The sequence below is a fragment of the Diprion similis genome, chromosome 6, assembly GCF_021155765.1.
Source record: "Diprion similis isolate iyDipSimi1 chromosome 6, iyDipSimi1.1, whole genome shotgun sequence".
Classification (NCBI taxonomy): domain Eukaryota; kingdom Metazoa; phylum Arthropoda; class Insecta; order Hymenoptera; family Diprionidae; genus Diprion; species Diprion similis.
Window position 1 is genome coordinate 16,771,747 of NC_060110.1, and position 21,925 is coordinate 16,793,671.

The window sequence follows — 21,925 nt, forward strand, 5'->3', positions numbered from 1 at the left end:
TTGGATATCTCGTTATCTGAGGATGTATAGATTCGATTTTGAAACAATAAACTATATGGATGTTTTCTGCGAGTGTATGAGGTGTCGACTATTATTTCTACAACATGGATGTTTCGTCTTTGATGGTGAAAAAGTTTGTTTAAAACAATCTTCACATCAAATCAATGGATCATATCGTCATAAAGCCACTAGCGATACGTAATTGTGTATATATGTGTATATACACGCAGTTGGAGAAACTCGTCCAGTTAGTAGAGTTCTTGCTTAGTACTGGACATGTGTTGGTTAATGGATAGATCAACTTGAATGCATTCAGCCAATGAATGAAAAGATAATTAGAAGGTGTTCAAAGAAGACGACAGAAGGGAATAAAGCAAGGCATGCAAAAAGCGAACATGGAAAGTACCTCAGTTTCAAAACTGGTGTACAAGTACCTTATAAATAGCCATCCAATCCTTTTGACTCCATTAAAAATGATTTCCAACTATTCTGTAATGATCCTGAACTTTTCCTCCTAAGCGACTGCAAGTCCAAATCCAACCTAGAGCATTCCATGAACCCTATGCGGCGAGGCGCGTTCCTCATTCATGTCTCATGTAATTGAAACGAAAGTTGATCGAAATATGAATCCTTCTGCCAAATATCCTGTCCCATCCACTTGACAAGTCCAAACGGTATGCATTATATTATCCATTGAATTTATCCAGATCGCAGAATCCTCCATGCGTAATAATCAATCCCGCGAGGCTTCTGAATCCCAATAAATTCCAGTCCTGTCCATCTCCCCGTTCCTTTCGCAGTAGATATATTTTCGCGGTATCGAAATCCACAAAAAACTATAGTCCGTTCACGTCAAAATAAGAAAGTCTCAATTAAGTGAAATCCTCTTCTTTCTGTTTTTCATTTCTTTTAAATATAAATGATGCGAATATTAAACACTGGTATTTATATGTTTTAATAAGGTCGAAGTATATCGTTGAACAGTGTGATTTAAAATTTTTTAGTTTAGCCAAAGTATAGAATTGTCCAAATAGAAAAAAAACCGATAAAATTGGCATTAAAAGAACCCTTGTTGTTGAACTTTCTCGGTTTATGATATCAGAATCCTGAGAGAGAAAAACAACTTTCATGGAAAATACCTAATAATCCAATGATATTTAAGTTTAAAATATCATTATACACAACTGTCCATGTATTTTGTGAGATGAGTGCACAGTTAATGTACAGACTTTTAAATTGATTCTAACACATTCGAAACCAGTGGTGAAGTCGACTACAATTTGTTTAACGTGGTATGCAGGTGCGATTCGTGGCATTGAATGCGTCATAATCAAACGAAGGATCTAAACTATATTTTGTAGCACTGATTTTTTTTTCTAAATTTGAGCAATCATTCTAACAAGATATCAATTACTAACGCAAAGTATTACACTATACCAAAGAGGAATGCACAAATATAATAAGATTATAATATTGAGAGAATAGTATGATGTTTTACTTTGATTGATTCCAGGATATAAAACTCCTGAGTATGAGTTTAAGAAAAAAGAATGTGATTTATTGCAAAACGTTGACCAGTCCTAAAAGATGTTTCAATATTGGCACATGGATATTAACCATTCACAAATTTGGTAGGTTGAGACCAAAAAAATAAAAATAAACTTAAATGAAATGAATATGAAATTTTTAAAGAACAAATCATCTCATTAAAACATGGTATATGTTCTTGATGTTTTAACCACGTTTAAAATTATTATTAAATTTCTACACTGAAGAGTTTGTGGATAGACGTGAACAGACTGTAATTTAGGTAGAAAAAAAATAAGAAACAAGAAAAACAAAACCACGTCAATTTCACGGAGTTTTCAATGGACTTGCCAATGTGTATCAGCTTGAATCCAATCCCAGCTAATCGATAATCCTCGAATTGAATATATCCTTGCTTGAGGATCGCGTTCCTGAATTTCCTCTTGTCCAAATTTATCCTTAATCCTGATTATCCTCACTGCGACTTATCTTTAATCCGCTTAAATTTATGCTCCATACAAATCCATCCAAAATGCATTCCATCCCATCCCATCGTCAAGTATGAACGAAGCATTATATCCATCCAAGAAGTAACATCGTGTAGTTTCTCAGTTTTTCATTCATTGTGTTACAATCCAATCCAATATACAAAAGAAGAAAAAATACATTAGTTTCTCGATACAATAATAGACAATCAAGATCAGATTCGAATCTTTAAACCCCAAACGCGTATTCTGCAATCTCTAAGCAATTGTAACGTCAACAGGAATGAATTTTTGTATTTCTTTCAAATTATGAACATATATGAACTCTGTAATAGAATCAAATATATTTTAAAACGTAATGAAAGTACGTTATATGCTATTCCTCAGTTGCAATCGAAGAAATCGCTTCGAGATTCAGATAACATACAATCGGTATGAAATCGTTTTGCGACGAGTTGTGTAAGGAACATTGCTGAATTTGAGCATACAACTCTGACCTATGACTCGTATATACAATTGATAATATTCTCAAAGGAATGGATATTTTACTTAAATATGTATAATATGTAAATATATTCAGATGTTCCCATTGGTAAAAATATTTATAATATTCAGAGCCTCTTTGCATCATCGACTCAGAGCGAAAGCTTATAAATATGTGTGCAGTTAGAAAATCTTGTTTACACATTTACATCTTTTAAGCACAAGATTGAGTTATCCATCAAAGACTTATAGAAATGGATTGGTGGTTTTAATAGTGCATGAGAATATGTGTTTCTTTCTGCATACGCTTTAGGATTACTATGTGGTTTTGCCACGTATATGTTTGGCAAATGTGTTTTTTACAATCCATTTTCATAAGTGTAAAGACTTATGAATATTGAAATCCGTCTGTTGCAGATAGTTTTGTCATTAAAAGTTATAAACGTATTAAACATAAGGTAGGAGATGACGCGGTGTACAGCATGTTATAAGTAATAAGATGCAGTGGGGTTGTCAGCGCAATGTCTCGCAATGCTCATGATCACCAAATCATTGTTCTCATATTTGGCTACCATGAGGTCTCATCTGACAAAGATCTGTTATCCTGCAATAACAATTAGGGCTTAAAACAATTTTTATTGGCAAAAAATAAAACATTAAATCACGTGTCGATACGTATTTGTAGATGACAATGTTATCACGTCATATTTGTTGTGAATTGCAAATTTTACATCAGCTCCAAATCTAAAGTTCTATCCCTGATCTAGCTGATGATGATAATTAATCAGGTCTCAAAACATTATTCCTTTACATGTGCAAAGTAATGAATATGCATAGTTAAATATTATGGTGTTGAAAAATGGAACAAAGAAGTCTTGTAATATTTCAAGAATTTGTAGATTGCTTTGATAAACCAATGGTGGCACAGAATTAATCAATATATCGAATATTACCCATCTTTTATATTTAAAAAGTTCGGCAGTCATTATAGATTTCTGTAACGATTCATATCTTGTATTAAAGATATGTTAAACACTATTATGCTGTAATAATATGACCATTAAAGATTTTTTCTTGCAATTTTTGTAACTGCTTAGTTCAATTGGTACAGAATTTGAGTAAACCCAACACGATTAACTGTACAGACATTATGCATAAGAATCTATTTTAATATCAGATCGGTAACCACAATTGACAATTGATAAAACTGTTTACGATTAACTTATAGAAAAAAGTGCAATGCAATTCACAACAAGTATGATGATAGAACTCAATTACTTTCAAATTTTCGATTCCAAAAACTTGTCAAGATTTCCCTCTGAAGTAAAACAAGAAAAAGATTGAAAATTATTATGAAAAAAGAATGGTGTTTATTATAGACTGTGAAAAATCTTATTTTACGTTGCACCTGTGATCGTATGTAATACACAGGTAACAACATATTTGTCAATTATGCAATGGCAACCTGAATAAAGTTCGGAAAATACAACTTACAATTCGTTCAGCCAAGATAAATGTGTTTAGTGAGTCAAAGCAGTGAAAACGGAATTCGGCAAGGCATGAGTGGTTGAAAAATCACTCATATTATCACGGGGGTATATAGTATTGATACGTACACACTAATCGTATGAGCGAGACCTGGAGCGTGAGCGTGACCGCGAGTAGTTACGACGCAATGGCGAATAGGTAGGAGAACCACGACGACGTGGGCTGTAACTCCTTGAACGAGTACGTCCTCTCTCTCGGTCTTCACTGCGGCCGCGATCTCCACTGCTGTGATCTTCTTTGACACGAATGTATGCAACTTCACCCTGAGAAGTGAAATAAACAGTTAACGTGGCAGTCACACTGAATAAGACATTGATGATCAATGTTTGAATAGTAATATATTTAAAAAGAGCTGAAGTAATGCGAAACGATTGTGGCTAATGCATCTATTAATTTTTACGTGTACAAACTTTATTGTACTGATTTTGAAACAACATGCAATCCTCCAAGGAATTTTGCTCTAATTCAATTACTGGAATATTTTCATTTGTAACACATTCAAAATTAACTTAAATCAATAAGCTAAAATTTCCAGTTTTAGTAAATGACAATTTTTCAACGACTAGTTTGTCATTTACATACAGAGAATATGTCTGTGATATGGGAAAACATAATTCAATTAATTGCACTACACCGAATAATTACAAATGGACATAGAAGTTATACCTCATGCGATCTGAACCTGGAGTCATCTAGTTTTTTAACCGCATACTTCATGTCTTCGTAACGTAGAAACTCAACGACACCAGTCCCATCTTTGTAAACATCTGCAAAGCAAACGTCACCCGCTTCGCGCATATGGTCTTTGAGATCCTGCCAGCTCCCAGAAGATGGCAAACCCGTAACCAATACTCTATACTGAGATCGACGAGCCGGAGGACCACGGCCTCTAGAATTGCTCATTTCACCTCTGCCACCTCTACCGCCACTGTCACCACCTCCGGCACCACGTCCCCCGCGAAAGTTGTTACTTGGTCCCCCACCCCTGGGAAATTCTACTCTTAATCTATAGCCATCATAGTCATAACCATCTCTGGCATGTACTGCATCCTCGGCATCCCTGTAATTTCAATATAAACATCTTTATTTATTTATTTTTACATTTATTCGATTAATACGTTTGAGGTGAAGTTTACTGGAGCTGTGTAACTTAGTTTACATCATACATGAAATTAGTTTTCGAGATAAAACGATCATTTTACAATGTAAACTGAATATTTTCAAAGAGACGAGTCAACTACTGGAGACACTTTGAGCATATAAAAAACGGACCGTTAAGTAGTCAGATTGTTAAAGTTTCCTAATCGTCAAATTTTCCAAAATTTCTATGCAGCTTTGTAAGAACATAGTGCCGAGCTATCTATGCGCAACTGAATGAAATCGAAAAAGTGATTTACATGCAACTAGTATCGTTTACTTTTAAAAAATTTGCAATCATGTTTTCAAAGATGCTACTACTCATCATGAACTATGCAAATCTTGATTTCACGTGGAACCGGTTTTGTATCATAAAATATATCTGAACAAATCTTGACTTTCAGTAAACTGCAAACCGGAGGACCAAGATTTGCTTTTTTTTTTTTTTTTTTTTTTTAAAGCATCTTCGTATTGTATAACCTATTCAATAAAATTTCGCGAAATCTCCTAATTGCACTGGCTTGTGAAAACTGTTGGAAGGTCATAGTGGAAGATTCTGTAACCTTAATAAAACCATATTTTTATGTCACTGTGGCTTCTTGCACTACAAAGTGAACTAATTCTTGAAGTGTATGTATGTCCAAAATTTTTTGCTGAGAGGTTAGCATACTACATGTCCGGAGTGACCTGTAATTCACTTTATAGTTCAAATAGACTCAGGGTTTCAACTCGCAGAACAGCAACTATAACTATAATCGCAGCATAATTGGCAACCACAAACCAACGGCAAAATTGTTACCCTGTGTGTTGGGGTTTCACACAGCAAAGAAATACAATAATTTATCAAGTCGGTAGCAAAAGTACAATGAAGGTCAAATTGTTCCAAACAACAAGAGACCAAGTTCCATTGCCCGGGGTCACCAACCTAAACTTGGCAGTTTACTGCTCCGGAGCTCTGCACCACCTGCTTGCTCAGGAATGGTATACACCAGGAAGTATTTTGATAAAAAGCTGTGAAATTTTGTGGCTGCCAACCTTGCTGTCGTTTACAGCCAAAGACCACCAGTGCCTAGACACTGGGGACTTTAGTTTAGTCTCTGTAAAATTTGAATAGTCACATGTGATTTCCATGTAAATGTGCAGTCCGTATAACAAGTTTTACAGTGACCTTTGCAAGCCATACAATATGCATGAATTCTCATCCGGTAAAACGATTAAGCATAATTGAACTTTGAAGTTCCGACGCGTATTCGTGCACGAATGCGTATACTTGTGTTGATACACGTACTTGGTTTACGAATTCAAATGGATGATAAACTTGTGGTCGCCATCAAAATTAGATCACGCAATGAAAGTACAAGGTTACGTTGCATAGGTTTAGAGATATGCAAGATTATTAGCCACAAGGGCGAAATACAGCACGCCGAATATAATATCCGATGAACAAGTATATCCAACACCCGTATGCTAACCTGACAAGTAGAAACGTAAAAGTAAAAATCTGTACCTTGGGTCGTCGAACTCAACGAAGGCGAATGGCGGCCCCCTACGGTTTTTCAAGTCAACAAAGGTAACTTTACCAAATTTGTAGAAAAGATCCTGGATGTCCTTGGTACGAATATCTGGTGGTAAATTTCCCACGTAAATCCTACACTCGTTTCTACCACCGTGAGACATCTTGATTAATCGGAATAATTAACAGAGTCTAGTTAATCATCAATTGCGACAGTGACGGTATTTGCGTCTTAATTGTTCACGGCCGCTGCTTCACTCTGCATGGAACAAACAAGATGGCGTCGCCCGGTCATCGTCCGGAAGCGGATACTTCGATTGATTTGACTTGTTGTTATGAATTTTTTAAATTAAAACTGAGAAGAGATGGATTCTTGTAAATAAAGAAAAAAATTAACTACCATTCATGAGTTGAAGATTTTTCAACTTATTTTTAATGCTACAAATCTGAGAGGATGCTTTAATTTCAATTAAAGATGTTGATTTGACGGTGACCAATTGTTGCAAACAGGATGTTTTTGTAGTTTTCATTTCACTTTGTACACATATACCCAGAAGAAAAAAAATCGATCATTTATGCTTTTATAAAAGGAAAAAGGACATATAAATAAAAGCAAGCTGGTGATTGTCAAAGATACGCACGTTACCGTGACGGTTTATTTATATCCGATCCTGAAATTTGTGAAGTCACTATTGAGTTGTAAAAAAATTTTCGTTTTTCCAGAAATTACAGTAGGTAAGTTTAGATATTTGAATATACATGTTACCGCATGAACCCCTCGTTAACGTATCCCACTCCATTTTCATTTCATGAACTGTAATATTTTATCTTCAATATACTAAAGTTCATCGCTAGGCTTCCTGGCGTATGTTGCATTATGTTTTCATTACGTACAATCTCGATCGAAACACGCCAAATTTCCCTGCTGCCGGCGTATATTCGAATTAAAATATTGAATAAAAAAAATAAGCCCACGAAACTAATGATTTGTACAATGACAAAAAAAGATGTGATATTTGTCGTCGCGGGTATAATAACGTTTGAATTGGTTTGAATGCGTCATCCGTATCCCTTCTTGCGCGGGCTGTACGACGCAAGGCATGCCGGGTTGATAGAAGACCCTGATAGAAGACCCTACACCTCGACCAATCAGAGTCGAGATACGTTGAGGTACAATCTTCAACCCGTGAAGGGATTTTTGGTGTTTGGCTCGAGCGCGGAAAAATCGCGGAGTAAATTCGGTTTGCCGCGGTAAACTGTGTGAAACGTAATCGAAAGAGCCTCGAGTGTTTGCCAGAATATAAACCAGCCGAGAGTAGCTTATAAAAAAGGTATGTTAACAACTACTTTACGAAATATTTCGGTTTCAAACGGTCGGGGGGGCAATGATCTTACTGTCAAGTTTGGCTTTGGTTGGCGGTCTCTATCACCCATTACGTATTCGCGAATAATAAATATGACATGTATTCTTTACCAATTACAATTCTATCGCTCGTTATATTCAATCGCGTGCCGATCCTGCGACATATTTTCTTATCGATAAAACAATACCCGTCCCGCGCTTCTCCTCGCGCTCGCCGTCGCTCCCGCCCGCTTATATTACCCGAGCCTCTTCTGCTGCTGGCGATCTGGCATCTGGTATTGACATGCCGGTATTTGACGTTCACGCCACTGTCAAAATCGCGCGTGTTCTACCTCCGAGGTTCATTTAAAATTAATTCGTATATTAGGTGCGAAATCTCACAAATTACACTTTACTACCCGATATTCGTTGTTTTCGTTTCCATAATTTCATCGCCTTTCGTTTCTGCGATTCTACATATTTCATCTAAGTGTACAGTCCTATATTTATACTCTTTAAATCACTCGTGTCGATCAAGCAGCTCCAAAATTTACATGTCCGTTGTAATTATGTATCGGACATCCCACCAGTTACTGTCGATGTGTAGTCGAAACCATATTTCAAGCTGCTGACTGATCAAAGTATTTACTCAAGGTGGTGAAACAGAGTTTATTACTATTTTTGTAGCGTATATTCAAAGCCTTGCAGTAAGTCAATATATATTTTTTTTCCGCTCGCAAATCTTTCTGTTGGTTAATTTTACAAATGGTACTCGAACGCTACTTGCAACTTGAAAAAATGAATCACAGATGAAAATCTAAATATGTTTTTGCTCAATTTTTTCTCAGCAGAATACTTTATTAAATTGAGAGCTATCTTTTGATGAGAAAACAAGCTAGTCGCTTTCTAGTCTTATCACAATTGCTATGTCTCGAGAAAAGTATTATACTTTTTTTTTTGCTAGACGTCGAAAAATATCCCATGGAAAAATGAATGCATCGAGTTACAGTATTTTTTAAAATTTTGCATAGTGCACACAAGCATCCATTAGAATGCCGATAAATGTAAGAGGCCAGCATAAGAGATAAAATTTTAATTGTATGCTTTGCAAAGATAATAATTCACATCGGCCTACCACCTTGAGAATATTTTGCACTTGAGAACAGGCCCATAAAATTTTGAAAACAGATGGAAAATTTTGAATTTTTATCGGTGAAACAAGATACGTACCAGATTATTTTAAACAGTAGGGATTTATTTTATATTCTCAGGCATTTGCTCTTTTTTTTTTAGTGCTCTGATTAATTCTTCACAAACCAATGAAATGCCGAACATGGAATGAATGCTTTACTCATTTTGCTTCAAACTTGACGAGGATACCAGGCAACATGAATACCGCAGCTATTTGCAAACATGAAATACCTTTGAAAGAGTAGTCAACTAGAAATTTTAGTCTTTAAGAAATTGTGAAAAGTTATGAATCTCAACATTGACCATTAAATTTCAATGTAAATATATGGAAAAGTAATCGACTTTGAACTTTAGGTCCATTTGATCTCGCTTTCATTTCCAATAATCTCAGCGCAGGTGTCATTTCAGTGAATTATGTAACCATCAACAACCCATTATACAACAATCAGTAGATTTATTAATAACGAGTAATTAATCGTTGTTGAAAATGGTTTAGGTGCACCATTTCAGACAAATACCTATCAGGCTGTAATTCTTATCTTGAGAAAAACGTTTCATTACTGTTTTTAGACCAAACAAGATGTCGGACCGTAAGGCTGTGATCAAAAATGCTGACATGTCCGAGGAGATGCAGCAGGATGCCGTGGACTGTGCCACTCAGGCCCTTGAGAAATTTAATATTGAAAAGGTGAGAGGATTGACTCACAAATTGATTTTTCACATTTTCCGAATTTATTTTGGGTAGTTAACTTTTCCTTTTATCGTGGCTATTGTTTATTGAATATTTGTGTAATTTACTGCTACTTACAGATAACCTGACATTGCTTTTTGTCATTGCTATCCAAAACGAAGTACAAATACTATTTAATGCAATTTGGGGTTCACTTGGGTGCGAAAGTTCGATAACAGCTTGTCCTAAGCTATTTTGATCTGTCTAAATATAGAGATTGACATGTCTCCCGGAAGTTTCTCAAGGTGTCCTAATAATGGAAGCGTTACGCAAATGAGAGGAAGTTTTTGTTAGTTAATTAAGATAATGACAACGTAGTATCCTAAAGTAAGCTCTGCAAAAGCAACATGAATGTTGTGTATAATATCTATATTTTGAGTGCGAGTTAGTCATTGCAAAAGTAACATATTTCATATCATGTTATTAATGCACCTTGTCAAATTTGCCTACATGTTGGAAAAATACAAATCAGAAGTTGGTCACATTTAACATTACGTAGTCTTGAAATTTCTTTGATTATTATCTTGGGAGAGGAGTTTCTCCTGAAGAAATCTTGTATATATCCCTATAATATTACTTACAACTTGATTTGGTATTTCGTTGAATATTTAATAATGAGCCTCATGTGTTGGTGTGTTATAGGACATTGCAGCCTTCATAAAGAAGGAGTTTGACAAGAAATATAATCCCACGTGGCATTGCATTGTTGGGCGTAACTTTGGTAGCTATGTGACGCATGAAACAAGACATTTCATCTATTTTTACTTGGGCCAGGTAGCCATTCTTCTTTTTAAGAGCGGATAAGCTGGATTCTATCCTCTGTACTATCCCCCTTCCCCGTTCAATCGCCACGTCACCTGAGAAATTAAATTGTATTACATATACAAATATATGATAAGAACTGATTTTAATAAAAAAAGGTAAAGGAGGGTCCTGAAATATGGCATAAATGACGCAACAATCTCGTTTGTTCTCCAACTGCGTATTGGACAACAATATATGGACTAAAATATAAATCTATTTGTGTAGAGAATCTAAGGGTTGGGGGACATATAAAAATATTGACATACTACCTTACACGTTGGAATGTATTGTGTATGCCAAGAAAAAAAAACAAAAAACTTTGTTGTGTTCTTGTTTCTATTAGGTATATACTACGTATAATCAGACCTTACTCATGATAATGTACAGTCGTGCAGGGTTCTCCACCTTATGTTCATCGTTGCAGTTTGGTACTGCGTTATTGTTCAGGATCACGAAAATGCAACGTGTTGACTAGTCTGTGTATACATTATTTGTCAGAAACTAGATCCCCTGTCGCTGGAAATTATCACTAGTGAACGCTGATTAAGCTAATTACAATTTACAATAATTAAAAACAAAAATTTCGATATTTTCCCTACTTAGCCTTCCCCGCCTCCCACGCTCCCCCCACAACGCTACACACAGTGAATAACTAGTTGAATGATTTTTTTTACTTGTTTGATGACGTTTTGTTTAATATTAAGATGAAGAGGAGTATTAAAAATTTAACGTGCCGATGAAAGCATCAGATTTTTTTTTATATCTATATATACATATATATATACACATATATATATATATTATACATTGAATAAATATTAATTACATAACAATTGAATTCTGATTTTCATAAAGAAGGAAAAGATAAAAAACGATACTACTTAATACTGTTAGAAACATTCGTGTTACTATTGTTGTATTTTGTAACTGACATTGGATTTTTCACTGGCATTTTATCAGGGCGATGCATACTTAAATATCAGTGGTATGTTCGGGCTCCAGAATTGCTTCAGACAATGTCTGTCTGTTCCATCGTCACTATTGATCATTCAATACTCCATATGCTAATTACACATAACATAATTAATAAATAGATTATACAAATATGCTATTTATACCTAGTGCAATCCACATGCGATATTCTCTAATTCAGAATTAATCGGGTTTGTGCCCTGCAAGTAAATTATATGTGTTGCAATGAGGGTAATGTTTTTCCAAATTTCAGGCCTCAGCATGATTTTAATTAACCACCATCTGCGCATATAGTGCGTATCTTTAGGTAATATTTTCACAACATTGATAGCGAAGTAGGGCTTAAGGTTTGCCAGACCACAAGGGCAGAAGTCAAAAAACTAGGAGAGAATTGTACGTCTTGAGTGTTTAGAAAGCATAATCTCACAATTTATTGGAAATAAGCACTTGAAACATTTATTATTATTGCTTGAATAGTTGATTAATTCATCAAGTTATTCAAATCATAAGTCTTGCAAGTCTGGACCATTGTTGGAATCTGTGTCATTCACTTATTCATTACATTTAATATAAATTAATAATAAAATATACTTGTTTTTTTGAAATCTATTTTCCTTTTCGTTTTTTTCTAAGTATCACTGAATTTTGTACCTCATCCTTTTATTTAAGTATGTTACGATAAGTATTTATCACACACATTTATTATTTGCATCCAGATTGAAGTTAATTCCGTCATGTCCTAGCAGAAGAATTCTCTTTTGAGAAAATTATTCTCACTTTAGATCTGAAACTGTAATTCCAAATGCATGGATGGTAGTGACTAAGCTATTTCATAAATCTGAGAAAATCGATTGTTTAATACGAAATAACAACTAATGAGAATTGATTATAGTTATCCTACCCTGATGCCGTAATGAATTATACTTTAAACCTATTTCTACTGAAACATCCACTATTTTTGGTTCCGGGTGTCACATCAAAATTTGATGACCAGAAGATTATAAGACGTAAAATATTTGCTTCCTTGAGTGGTATGCCCTGGATATTGGAAAGTATTGCGCTAGTTCAAGAATTAAACAATTACATTTTTATTACGAAAACCTGGAATAAATAATGAACAAGTTATCGGTGAATAAAATTAAATTGACAAACATAACGAAATTCTCGGCCTATGTGTTGCATAATTATGAGTTTGAGGTTTGCAAAGTCATCTAATATTTGAAAATACAGAAGCATACGTAATATTCGGATGGTAAAGCAATTGAACAGCACAGTACTTTTGAAATACGGATTCTTCTAAATTAAATATTGACTAGATTAATAAAGCTCAAGTTGAAATAGCCCAAGTGTATTTCACACCAAAGTTTCTTCCTCACTTGTATAAAAATCTTGTCAAATATTTGGAACAAGGATTATAATCCCATTCACATAACTGGACAATGGAAATGTAGATCATGCAGGTTCCAACGTGAATGTTGGAGACTGAATCAACGTTTTCGTGTGAGAAGTGACCTTAGTATCAAAAAGCTGACAGAAAAGTAAGAAAAGTGACGTGCTACCAGCCCAGCAATTGTACACACAATATTTTTATTAACACAAATAATTAGTTACCCTTCATAATGTTGTACTTTTAAACTAGAATGATCACCTTTGTACACAGCCTGAAGCAAGTTTCATTGATTTCTGTCACGGATTATTCTGTGTAGCATTTGCGTTGCATCCTCGCACCACCTGTATCTTGGCAATGATTACTACGTTCGCAGGTTATTAGATAGACATTTTTTCAATCTTCGTACATGCTCCAGTATTAACTAGTTTTATCAAAGAGACTTGGGCGAATTTATGATATAACGGATAGTTCATGTTGACTATTAAAGTTGAACTATGGGATCTAGCAGATAAATGCTTGACAGGCGTGTCTCAAATTTTAATATTACATAACTTTATCATACGTATAGATATATTGATTGCACTATACAGCAAAAGTTTAGATAGAGATGATATTTGACAGTAAGCATTATTGTAAGGCAAACATGAATTTCCTAACGAAGTTTTATATAACTGGAGTGCATGCTAACTTAGCACGCTGCAACTGGATACTTGCGGTGAATTGTATCCGAAATTTGGCAGGGTACAGTGATATTCAATGACACAAACAAGACATCAAATTTATACAACTTGAGACACAGCCTTAAATAATTCCTGTGGGGGAACGGTATTAATTTAATGTTGTGGATCTCTGGATGGAATGTACTACATGTGTATTTACTTGTTCTATCTGAGGCTGCGGTTTTCACTACTAAATATTAATACAGTTGTCCCTGAAAGTAATTGTGATTATTATCCTGATTACATGTCCTATTCATGTCCTACACACATTTTAGATAAAAATTATCGCAAGTGAAATCTTGATACTTCAGCGTTTCTATCAGCGGCACAGCAAATATGAATTCCGAGAAGTAAACTTGAGGGTATGATCTGAATATTCACAAGTCGACATCTCTAAAATTTCAGAGATGTCCAATAAAAACGAGTGTAAAACGTTTCTCTGTTTATTTAATGATGCGATAACATTTTACTATTTATTACACACAACACACTAAATTATATAACTTTATACACGTCAGTCATTGATACATGTGTTCATACTGCTCATCAAGAATGACTAGCAAATTATAGTTTAAATCCTGAGTGTATAGCGACAACACCAAAAGTTAGATTTTCGTAATTTACTTGTCTAAATCCAGCATCCTCGATCATGTTCTAAAAGTAAATAGAATGTCACATTGTATATTATCATCCTTATCTTATCGGGTCAGCAGATGAGAAATGTACATAAGAATCTATTGCAATTGAATTTTGATTTTTCAGAGTTGGTTGCGATAAATGAACTGAAGTAGATATGCAAAATAGTATATTGTATAACAAAGAGGCAAACACGGTTTTTTCGGGCCGAGCGTAAGTTTGCAATGAGTCGCAGGTGAGCACGCATACGAGCCTTAGACGAATATTGCAAATACGCGAGGCAAAAAGACGGTTGCCTCCATGTTGCACACAATACTTTATATAACAAGAGCATGTTACACGTTTTTTCACGAAGCACGAAAGTGAGGATAGGGTGGCGAAATGTCACATCGGTTCACTATGTTTGTTGCGACAGCGCATGAAAGCTGTATAGAAATTACCACTTTTAAGTCCTAGGAGTTAAAATGGTAGTTTCAGTACTCCACACATGCGCATTTGCAGACTCACTGGACCGTCATAGTAACGGATACTTTGTGTATGGAAAGCACCCATGAAAAAACGCGTAAAACGTGCTCGCGTTATATAAACTTTATATTTTGCTATTTACAAAAAAATTATCGGATACGCTTGCCAAAAATTACCTTAAAATCGTCTTGCCTGGGAAATTTTCTAATACTTTCGACAAGATATTGGTAAGGTTCCCACTGTCCAGCAATCAACATGCCCATAACTGGGATCATTTGAAAGGAGTACTTGTCATAGATCCTGTAATAAAAAGATGATGAATGAAGAATACAGTAAATCGCAGAAATATTTTATTCTTAGATCAAATTTAAAAGACAATGCTTAGGTATGCTAAGTCATACCAATGCAATTGAACATTAATGTCCGGATTCGCCCAGTGTAACTGTAGGGGGTAATCGTAAAACTGTATAAATATCGAAAACTTCAATATAACTGCTGCGATTGTAGGTATTCACATCGATGCGCTTGAAAGTCGAATTTTAGATAGTCTAATGGACGACCTGCAGTTAGGTCAAGGTTCCTCATTGCATTGGGCAAATATAGAATGATAATGCCTGAATCACATTTGAATAATAATTTCTGTTTCATCAGTATTGATCAAGCATAAACGTACTCTCTATTGATTTGTGAAGGAATTTGATGTTGTTTTGACAACTCTCTTACCCAACTGAACAAAAGGAAAGAGTTTTTGTACGTTAAATTGAAAAATCCAAATGTCATATCCTGTAAAATTTTATGAATCTATTTGCCATTTGGCTGAATCCAAATGGATTTCAAATAAATTAAATTTTATTTTTTGTGGACTACTACATTATGAATTTCTACTTGCAAATAAATGGGGAGCTGAGAGGGCTAACGTAAACCACAGCAAATAGTTGCTATTCACAACCAGTATGACATTACAGAATTTTGAGATATGTCTTAATCAGTTCAGTAAATCTCCACATGAAAAAGCAGACAATTTAATTAAACTTATGGGTGAAATCAACGGACGAACATAAGTATGTACTTGCAAAAGTTTACTTAAAAATTTAATTTGTCCTGTGTATGAGTATCAGGAGTAAAAGAATTGTCTAGAACTGAATCTGTATAAGAAATAACAAGTTTTGATTTACAGAGACGCAATCACAAAATCTTAAAAGTCCGTGCAATCTGACACTACACTAGAGTTATAGGCAACAGGAATCTCGACAACTGGAACTTTGATTATGCTGTTATTTTATGAGAGATCTAAGAATGGAAAAATTAATTTTCATGGGGAAATATTGTTGCTGAGATTTATTTGTGAACTTATATCAATGCCATACTGAGAGTGCAGTTTAGCGTAAATTCGAAATATGCAATTCCCGTATATAGTACTTGCTCACTTAGGCAAATGCACGAATTTTCTTAATAATTGACAATTTCCTGGAAGGGTATTTTCACCAGGTCGACGGATGCTACTTTCTGTTAGGGGTAACTTGTGCGTTTGTGCTTATAAATAGAATCTGAGGATATTGATGTATCAAGGTAAACATGAAGGGGAGCCGAGATGCACAGATAGCTATAGAATGAGAATACTCTCCACTGGTGTGGAAAGCCTTAAAAATTGATGTTGAAGGTCTAGTTTTTAATATGCATGATAGAAGATTAATATATGCCAAACAACTAGATAGCTTTCCTTTAGAGTACGTAAATGGAAAATTGGAACAGGTTGTTAAATCCTTGAAACTATTGCTAGAATATTGAAGGCGCAGTGAAGGCAATTTCTCCCTTTAATTGGGTGAAAAAGTAAATCTTATATTAAACTACATAAAGTTTCGTTAAAACTTGAATATACACGAGTAAAATTAAATTACAGAAGAACATTTCTCGTTTGGTAATAAGGCAAGCTTATGTCAAGTGCAACGGAAATTTTTCAATACGTGCTTGATTTTTTCAAAAGATCGAACATTCCATTGAGTCCCAAGATTTGCATCAAGGTGGTAGTCTCTGTTTCATTAGCAATATACCCGACCATCTATAGAAATTAAGTTCACTCCACGGGTTGAATAAATCAATACACATGCAGTAGCCGACTTCCCACCCTTAAGCTCTATATCATAGTCATCCTTTCATTAACTCCAGATATTTTCTAACAGTATATCACGTGAACAAACATGATGTTGAAAGACAGAGAAGATTAAAGACCTTGTTTGACCCTTAGAATTTCATTTTTACAGAAAAAAATTGTCGAATTTTTAGAGTGAGTAAATCAGTTGATGATAAGTTGACGAGAGTCTTTCAATAAAACTTCATAGAAAGTTACGCTAATGAAACTTTGCAAAATAGATTTCGACTTTCTGAAATCGTAAATTCTGGTCATGGTATATTCATCTTGAAACAACGACAAAAATTATTTCCATTTGTTGATTCAGAATTATCATTTATAATATCACTTCACGGTATTAGTTGAAAAACTATCATGGTTGAATTTCCTATTACCTAACATGAAAAACAAGCCCTTATTTCATACCATTGTAATGCTTCGTTGTTCAAGTGACTAAACTCGAGACACAAGAAACGTCCCCCTGGCTGGAGAACTCTATAAGCTTCCGCAAGTACCTGGAATGTAACATATTTGCACATAATGAGATACATTTACTAATTAAATGGTCTATATTTCCAGCCACTTTCAAAGCTGAAGTATGTGTAGTTTGAGGATATATCGGCCTCTTGTAAATGTCTTTATTCCAATTTGCACATTAACGAAGCATCCACTGATCCCTTGTATTATTTTTTTGAATATTTTTGATAATTTTTTCTACATTCTTCATTTTCTTGGTATTCTGCGATCTTTGCAAAAGTAATATGTTGTATCCAACACCCATATTTTATCATAAGAAAAATTGCTTGAAACTACGATTCCTCTTTTTGCTAAATATAGCTCTCCTTCAATTTATAGTTGTGCATATTCTAGACCTAACAGAATTTAGTTTACACTGCACAGTTTTGAGGGATATCCAAATAAACTAGCAGCTAAGGCCTGTGTTATGCGATAAATAACTGATGTTCGGTTCGAACAAGCTTACAATTCATATTCGCAGATTATTTTTCAATAAAGAAAACGTGCATAGCATTGTAAGTTCATTGATAAAACCAATCGTAGTTGCCTAAGTGTTATACAAATATATTGAGTGTAAACTTCTTCTAAATGCCAGTTCTTACATTTTCGACATGCGTGACGTTTCTAATCCCGAAGGCAATAGTGTAGGCTGTAAAAGAATCATTGGCAAAAGGTAGTTTCTCCGCATCACCTTGCTGCCAGGTGATGTCGTAGCCTTTGTCAACAGTCCATCCTTGTTTCTCAGCTCTAGCTTTGCCAACATCCAACATCGCCTCATTTATGTCGCATACAGTCACTTGGCTTTGCAAGTTTTGTGGGTTTCTTGTATTTTTCAAGTAATTTAAATATCGAAAAGTTATGTCACCCGTACCACCGGCTACGTCCAACAATTTCGTACCGTGTGTCGGTCCCAGGCGTTGGATGAAAATATCTTTCCATACTCGATGAATACCGAGACTCATTGCGTCGTTCATCACGTCGTATGACCCAGCCACGTTTTCGAATACAGTATGAACTGTAACATAAAGCAACATACAATACCAAACTAACAACCAGTTTAATCTGGAAATCAAAAACACTAGTATTGTTCTGTAATAAGTCTGCAGTAATCAGTAATTTTGTTTACCTACATTTTCAAAGGGAACAGTTGACGAGGACGAATTTGCAAATGACTGCATGTTAAGTGTATGTTAAGTGGTCTAGCCAGTCTCATTCAATGAAAACAAGTAAAGTATATACAGCAACATTCTGATTAAACCGTGAACGTCGAAGGTTATGGCTTAACCCTACCTTTTTTCGCTTTCTCACTTTCTTTGACAGTTTGATAGCCAAAATGTGTTTCTCTGCTCTCATCTTCGTTATATTTATTTTCACTATACGCTGAACTTTGCCTGGAAGTCGCAACACTGAATCGCCGAGTGGCAAAATTCTTGCCTGTTCTTGCTAACCTAAAAGTGAAGCACTTGGAGAGCGCCATATTTGTGAGAAAACGATATATGTCGATAGGGTCAAGGGCGATCAGGCCGATCGAGCCTTCAATTTCGATAGTCGACGGCCTCGACTTGATCAATGGCAATCAATGGGCGTGTCGCCTTGCGAAATGGCGCAAAAAAGATCGCAATATAAAAGACATGAGTTTGTAAACACGGTAAGGTAAGGCTCGCTAGTGAGCTCGCTGCACCATGACTGGCTCCAAAAGTGGCAGTAAGTATATCATGTGTCGTTTTCTTCCCTCCGATTGTGTGCGTGTGTGCCTATGATATTTCGTGGATTCGTGTCCTACATCCGAAGGGTCAAGATTACATGTTTAATACTTCCAGTACCTGGAGTATAGATGTATGTTATCTATTGAAACGAATCGGGCTTACGCATGAGTATTGCGCTACAACCTTTGGTGGTCATTCCTCGTATCCCCGAGACGAGAGACCATAAATTTATCAACACTATTAGCATCCTCATTGTGTTCCTAACTTTCCAGAGCCACAGCATGTCATTGAAGTCAAGATTCCACACGTCAGGCAACGTTTTAATTGGGACTGTGGGGTATCTTGCGTATTGATGGTCCTACCTGACGAGCAGAGAAAACATTTTATCAACAATTTTTACCAAGTTTGTAAAGAAGAGGGATTCGACAAGAGGTAACTTTCCTTTCTTCACAACAAGGCATCTATGATATTTCATGGATATGTTTCCTGCAACCGAAGAGTCGAAATTATGCGTTTAATACTTCCAGCACCTGGAGTATAGATCTATGTTATCTATTGAAACGATTTGGGGTTACGCATGAGTATTGCACTATAACCTTTGGTGTTCATCCCGGATACCGTGGAGAACATTTTTACGACAAGATACTACACAAGGTAGTCAGAAAATATGTTCTAACTGATTTTTGCTTCTACAATTTAATACCATTGCGTGAGAGAATTCTCTTGATTTTATGATTAAATACTCAATATTTAGCTATCAAATAGTTCAGAATTGAAGAACGATTGAGATAGAAAAATTGAGGTCATAAACAAAAATTTGTATGTAAGTAGCGTTGTATTTTTTTAGGGTAAACTGCCTGTATTATATAGAATGGTTTTATTCAAGCTACTGCGGTTCAAACGATGCATTTCAGTATGTGCTATTCCAGGCTGGGATTGTTTGTTAAACTTATACTATCTTATTAACAGGATGAAGACAGAGTGAATAAGAGATTTGAAGAGGCACGATTGAATAATATTACAGTAAAAAGAACATCACTGTTGAATACGGATCTCATAAAGCACTTGACTGCTGAAGGACCAATTATACTCTTAACCAATGCAAGTTTGCTGTGGTGTGACATTTGCAAAAATAACAAAATTACATGTGAATTGCGGAACTGCTTTCCTTGGCCTGTAAGCTATAACGGCCATTACATTGTCCTAGTGGGTTACAATGACCGTAGAAAGAGGTTCCTTTATAGAAATCCTTCATATAGAGAACGTGAGTACTACATATTCTTTTCTGACATGTTACATTGGTTACTGCACTAGATAATGGCTTACAAGAGAAATGGCAAAATTGATCCCTGACAGAGAGTTTAATTGTTTACTATCCCTCATGTAATATTAGGAACAAGACCTGTTTATAAAGTTAGATCCACACATATAGGTATATGCGCAATGTCCTACTACCATATGGAAGAAGCAAGGAAATCTTATGGAACAGATGAAGACGTCATTTTGATATTTGGTACAAATTTATCACCGTTAATAAATAGCTTATGATGTAGCTAAGTAATTTCCACAGTTAAAGATATAGTCACCTTTATGATAAGGTTTTTCGACCGAAAATTACTATCACTCAGATTAATAGTTTTGATAATCAATATTGAAGAATTACCTGCATGTTTCTCAATCTACGTTCAAAACATCATAGGTAGAAGGATAGAAGATACGCATGTTTTTAAAACATGTAATTCAGTGCCTCAATCATTCTTTACTTATTATTGATAAATGAGTTGAACGTAGAATATTGATAATATGACATACCCACGTACGACTGTCCAATTACATCCAGAACTAATTAAGAGATTAATTACCAGATATTAAGGTCAAAGATACTTCATTTTGGTTCATGATCTCATGATAAAAGCAAGTGCAACAGTCCACATATAATGATGAAGATTTCGTATTTCTTAGAAAACTATTGTCATATTAGGTATGTAAATTTTAACGAATACCATAGAATTTAATAGATATTTCCAAGTTAAATGAACAGGGTGGTTCAAATCTGAAATTTTTAAATCATAATGTAGAATTTTCTCCACAGTACACAACTTTCCACAATAGTTTTTCAATAACTACTGGACTCTGAAATCTTGATTACAATATGTTTTTTTTTTTTTAAAGCTCGAATCGCCATTTTACATTGATCCGTGAGCCATTGTTGACGAATTTCATAGATGAAAGTCATTACAACCCTGGTCATTTTTTGCATAACTTCTTGGTGATGGTATAATGTATTATTAACAATTTATTATGCAGATCTGACGTGCATAGGCGTTTTGAATTGACATTGTAGTATATTGGCTGGGTAGACTCCTGTGATAAAAGGACACAAATATCAACTAACAAAATATATATTTATATATTAAACTTAAAAATATAATGTATATGGATTTTCAATGGTTATTCAAACAGCATATTATAAAATCGATACATTGTGTTTGCATAAGATTTTGATGATCACTTTCAAATTTATCTTAACAGCCATGTTGAGTTTATTATGAATGGCTGTATGCAATATACATTTTATGATCACAAGTACAAACTGCGAACATGCAATTATTTTATAAAATTATATATATAGA

General features: G+C 34.9%; 4 protein-coding genes across 8 annotated transcripts; 2 read left to right on the forward strand and 2 right to left on the reverse strand.

Moving 5' to 3' along the window:
* Positions 1 to 2,128: 2,128 nt before the first annotated feature.
* LOC124407106 (serine/arginine-rich splicing factor 1A) lies at positions 2,129 to 6,971 on the reverse strand. The gene is made up of 4 exons (XM_046882931.1): positions 6,688 to 6,971; positions 4,710 to 5,103; positions 4,112 to 4,306; positions 2,129 to 3,099 (listed from the first exon to the last, which is right to left on the reverse strand). The coding sequence occupies exons 1-3, from the start codon at positions 6,855 to 6,857 to the stop codon at positions 4,115 to 4,117; spliced, it is 756 nt and encodes a 251-aa protein (XP_046738887.1). The 5' UTR covers positions 6,858 to 6,971; the 3' UTR covers positions 2,129 to 3,099; positions 4,112 to 4,114.
* Positions 6,972 to 7,840: 869 nt separating this feature from the next.
* LOC124407110 (dynein light chain 2, cytoplasmic) lies at positions 7,841 to 12,339 on the forward strand. Of its 4 annotated transcripts, none has more exons than XM_046882941.1 (3): positions 7,841 to 8,024; positions 9,797 to 9,914; positions 10,599 to 12,339. In XM_046882941.1, the coding sequence occupies exons 2-3, from the start codon at positions 9,807 to 9,809 to the stop codon at positions 10,758 to 10,760; spliced, it is 270 nt and encodes an 89-aa protein (XP_046738897.1). In that variant the 5' UTR covers positions 7,841 to 8,024; positions 9,797 to 9,806; the 3' UTR covers positions 10,761 to 12,339. The 4 variants fall into 4 exon arrangements, with proteins under 4 accessions (XP_046738897.1, XP_046738896.1, XP_046738894.1 ...); XM_046882940.1 differs by having other exon boundaries at positions 7,842 to 8,021; positions 9,795 to 9,914; XM_046882938.1 differs by lacking the exon at positions 7,841 to 8,024 and adding an exon at positions 8,291 to 8,423.
* Positions 12,340 to 14,271: 1,932 nt separating this feature from the next.
* On the reverse strand, positions 14,272 to 19,063 carry LOC124407105 (2-methoxy-6-polyprenyl-1,4-benzoquinol methylase, mitochondrial). The gene is made up of 5 exons (XM_046882930.1): positions 18,877 to 19,063; positions 18,189 to 18,601; positions 17,497 to 17,585; positions 15,119 to 15,242; positions 14,272 to 14,495 (listed from the first exon to the last, which is right to left on the reverse strand). The coding sequence occupies exons 1-5, from the start codon at positions 19,061 to 19,063 to the stop codon at positions 14,406 to 14,408; spliced, it is 903 nt and encodes a 300-aa protein (XP_046738886.1). The 3' UTR covers positions 14,272 to 14,405.
* A 107-nt stretch (positions 19,064 to 19,170) lies between these two features.
* On the forward strand, positions 19,171 to 21,679 carry LOC124407109 (protein GUCD1). 2 transcript variants are annotated; one of them, XM_046882937.1, is made up of 5 exons: positions 19,171 to 19,290; positions 19,565 to 19,724; positions 19,820 to 19,946; positions 20,262 to 20,556; positions 20,711 to 21,679. In XM_046882937.1, the coding sequence occupies exons 1-5, from the start codon at positions 19,269 to 19,271 to the stop codon at positions 20,722 to 20,724; spliced, it is 618 nt and encodes a 205-aa protein (XP_046738893.1). In that variant the 5' UTR covers positions 19,171 to 19,268; the 3' UTR covers positions 20,725 to 21,679. The 2 variants fall into 2 exon arrangements, with proteins under 2 accessions (XP_046738893.1, XP_046738892.1); XM_046882936.1 differs by having other exon boundaries at positions 20,725 to 21,679.
* The last annotated feature ends 246 nt before the right edge of the window (positions 21,680 to 21,925 follow it).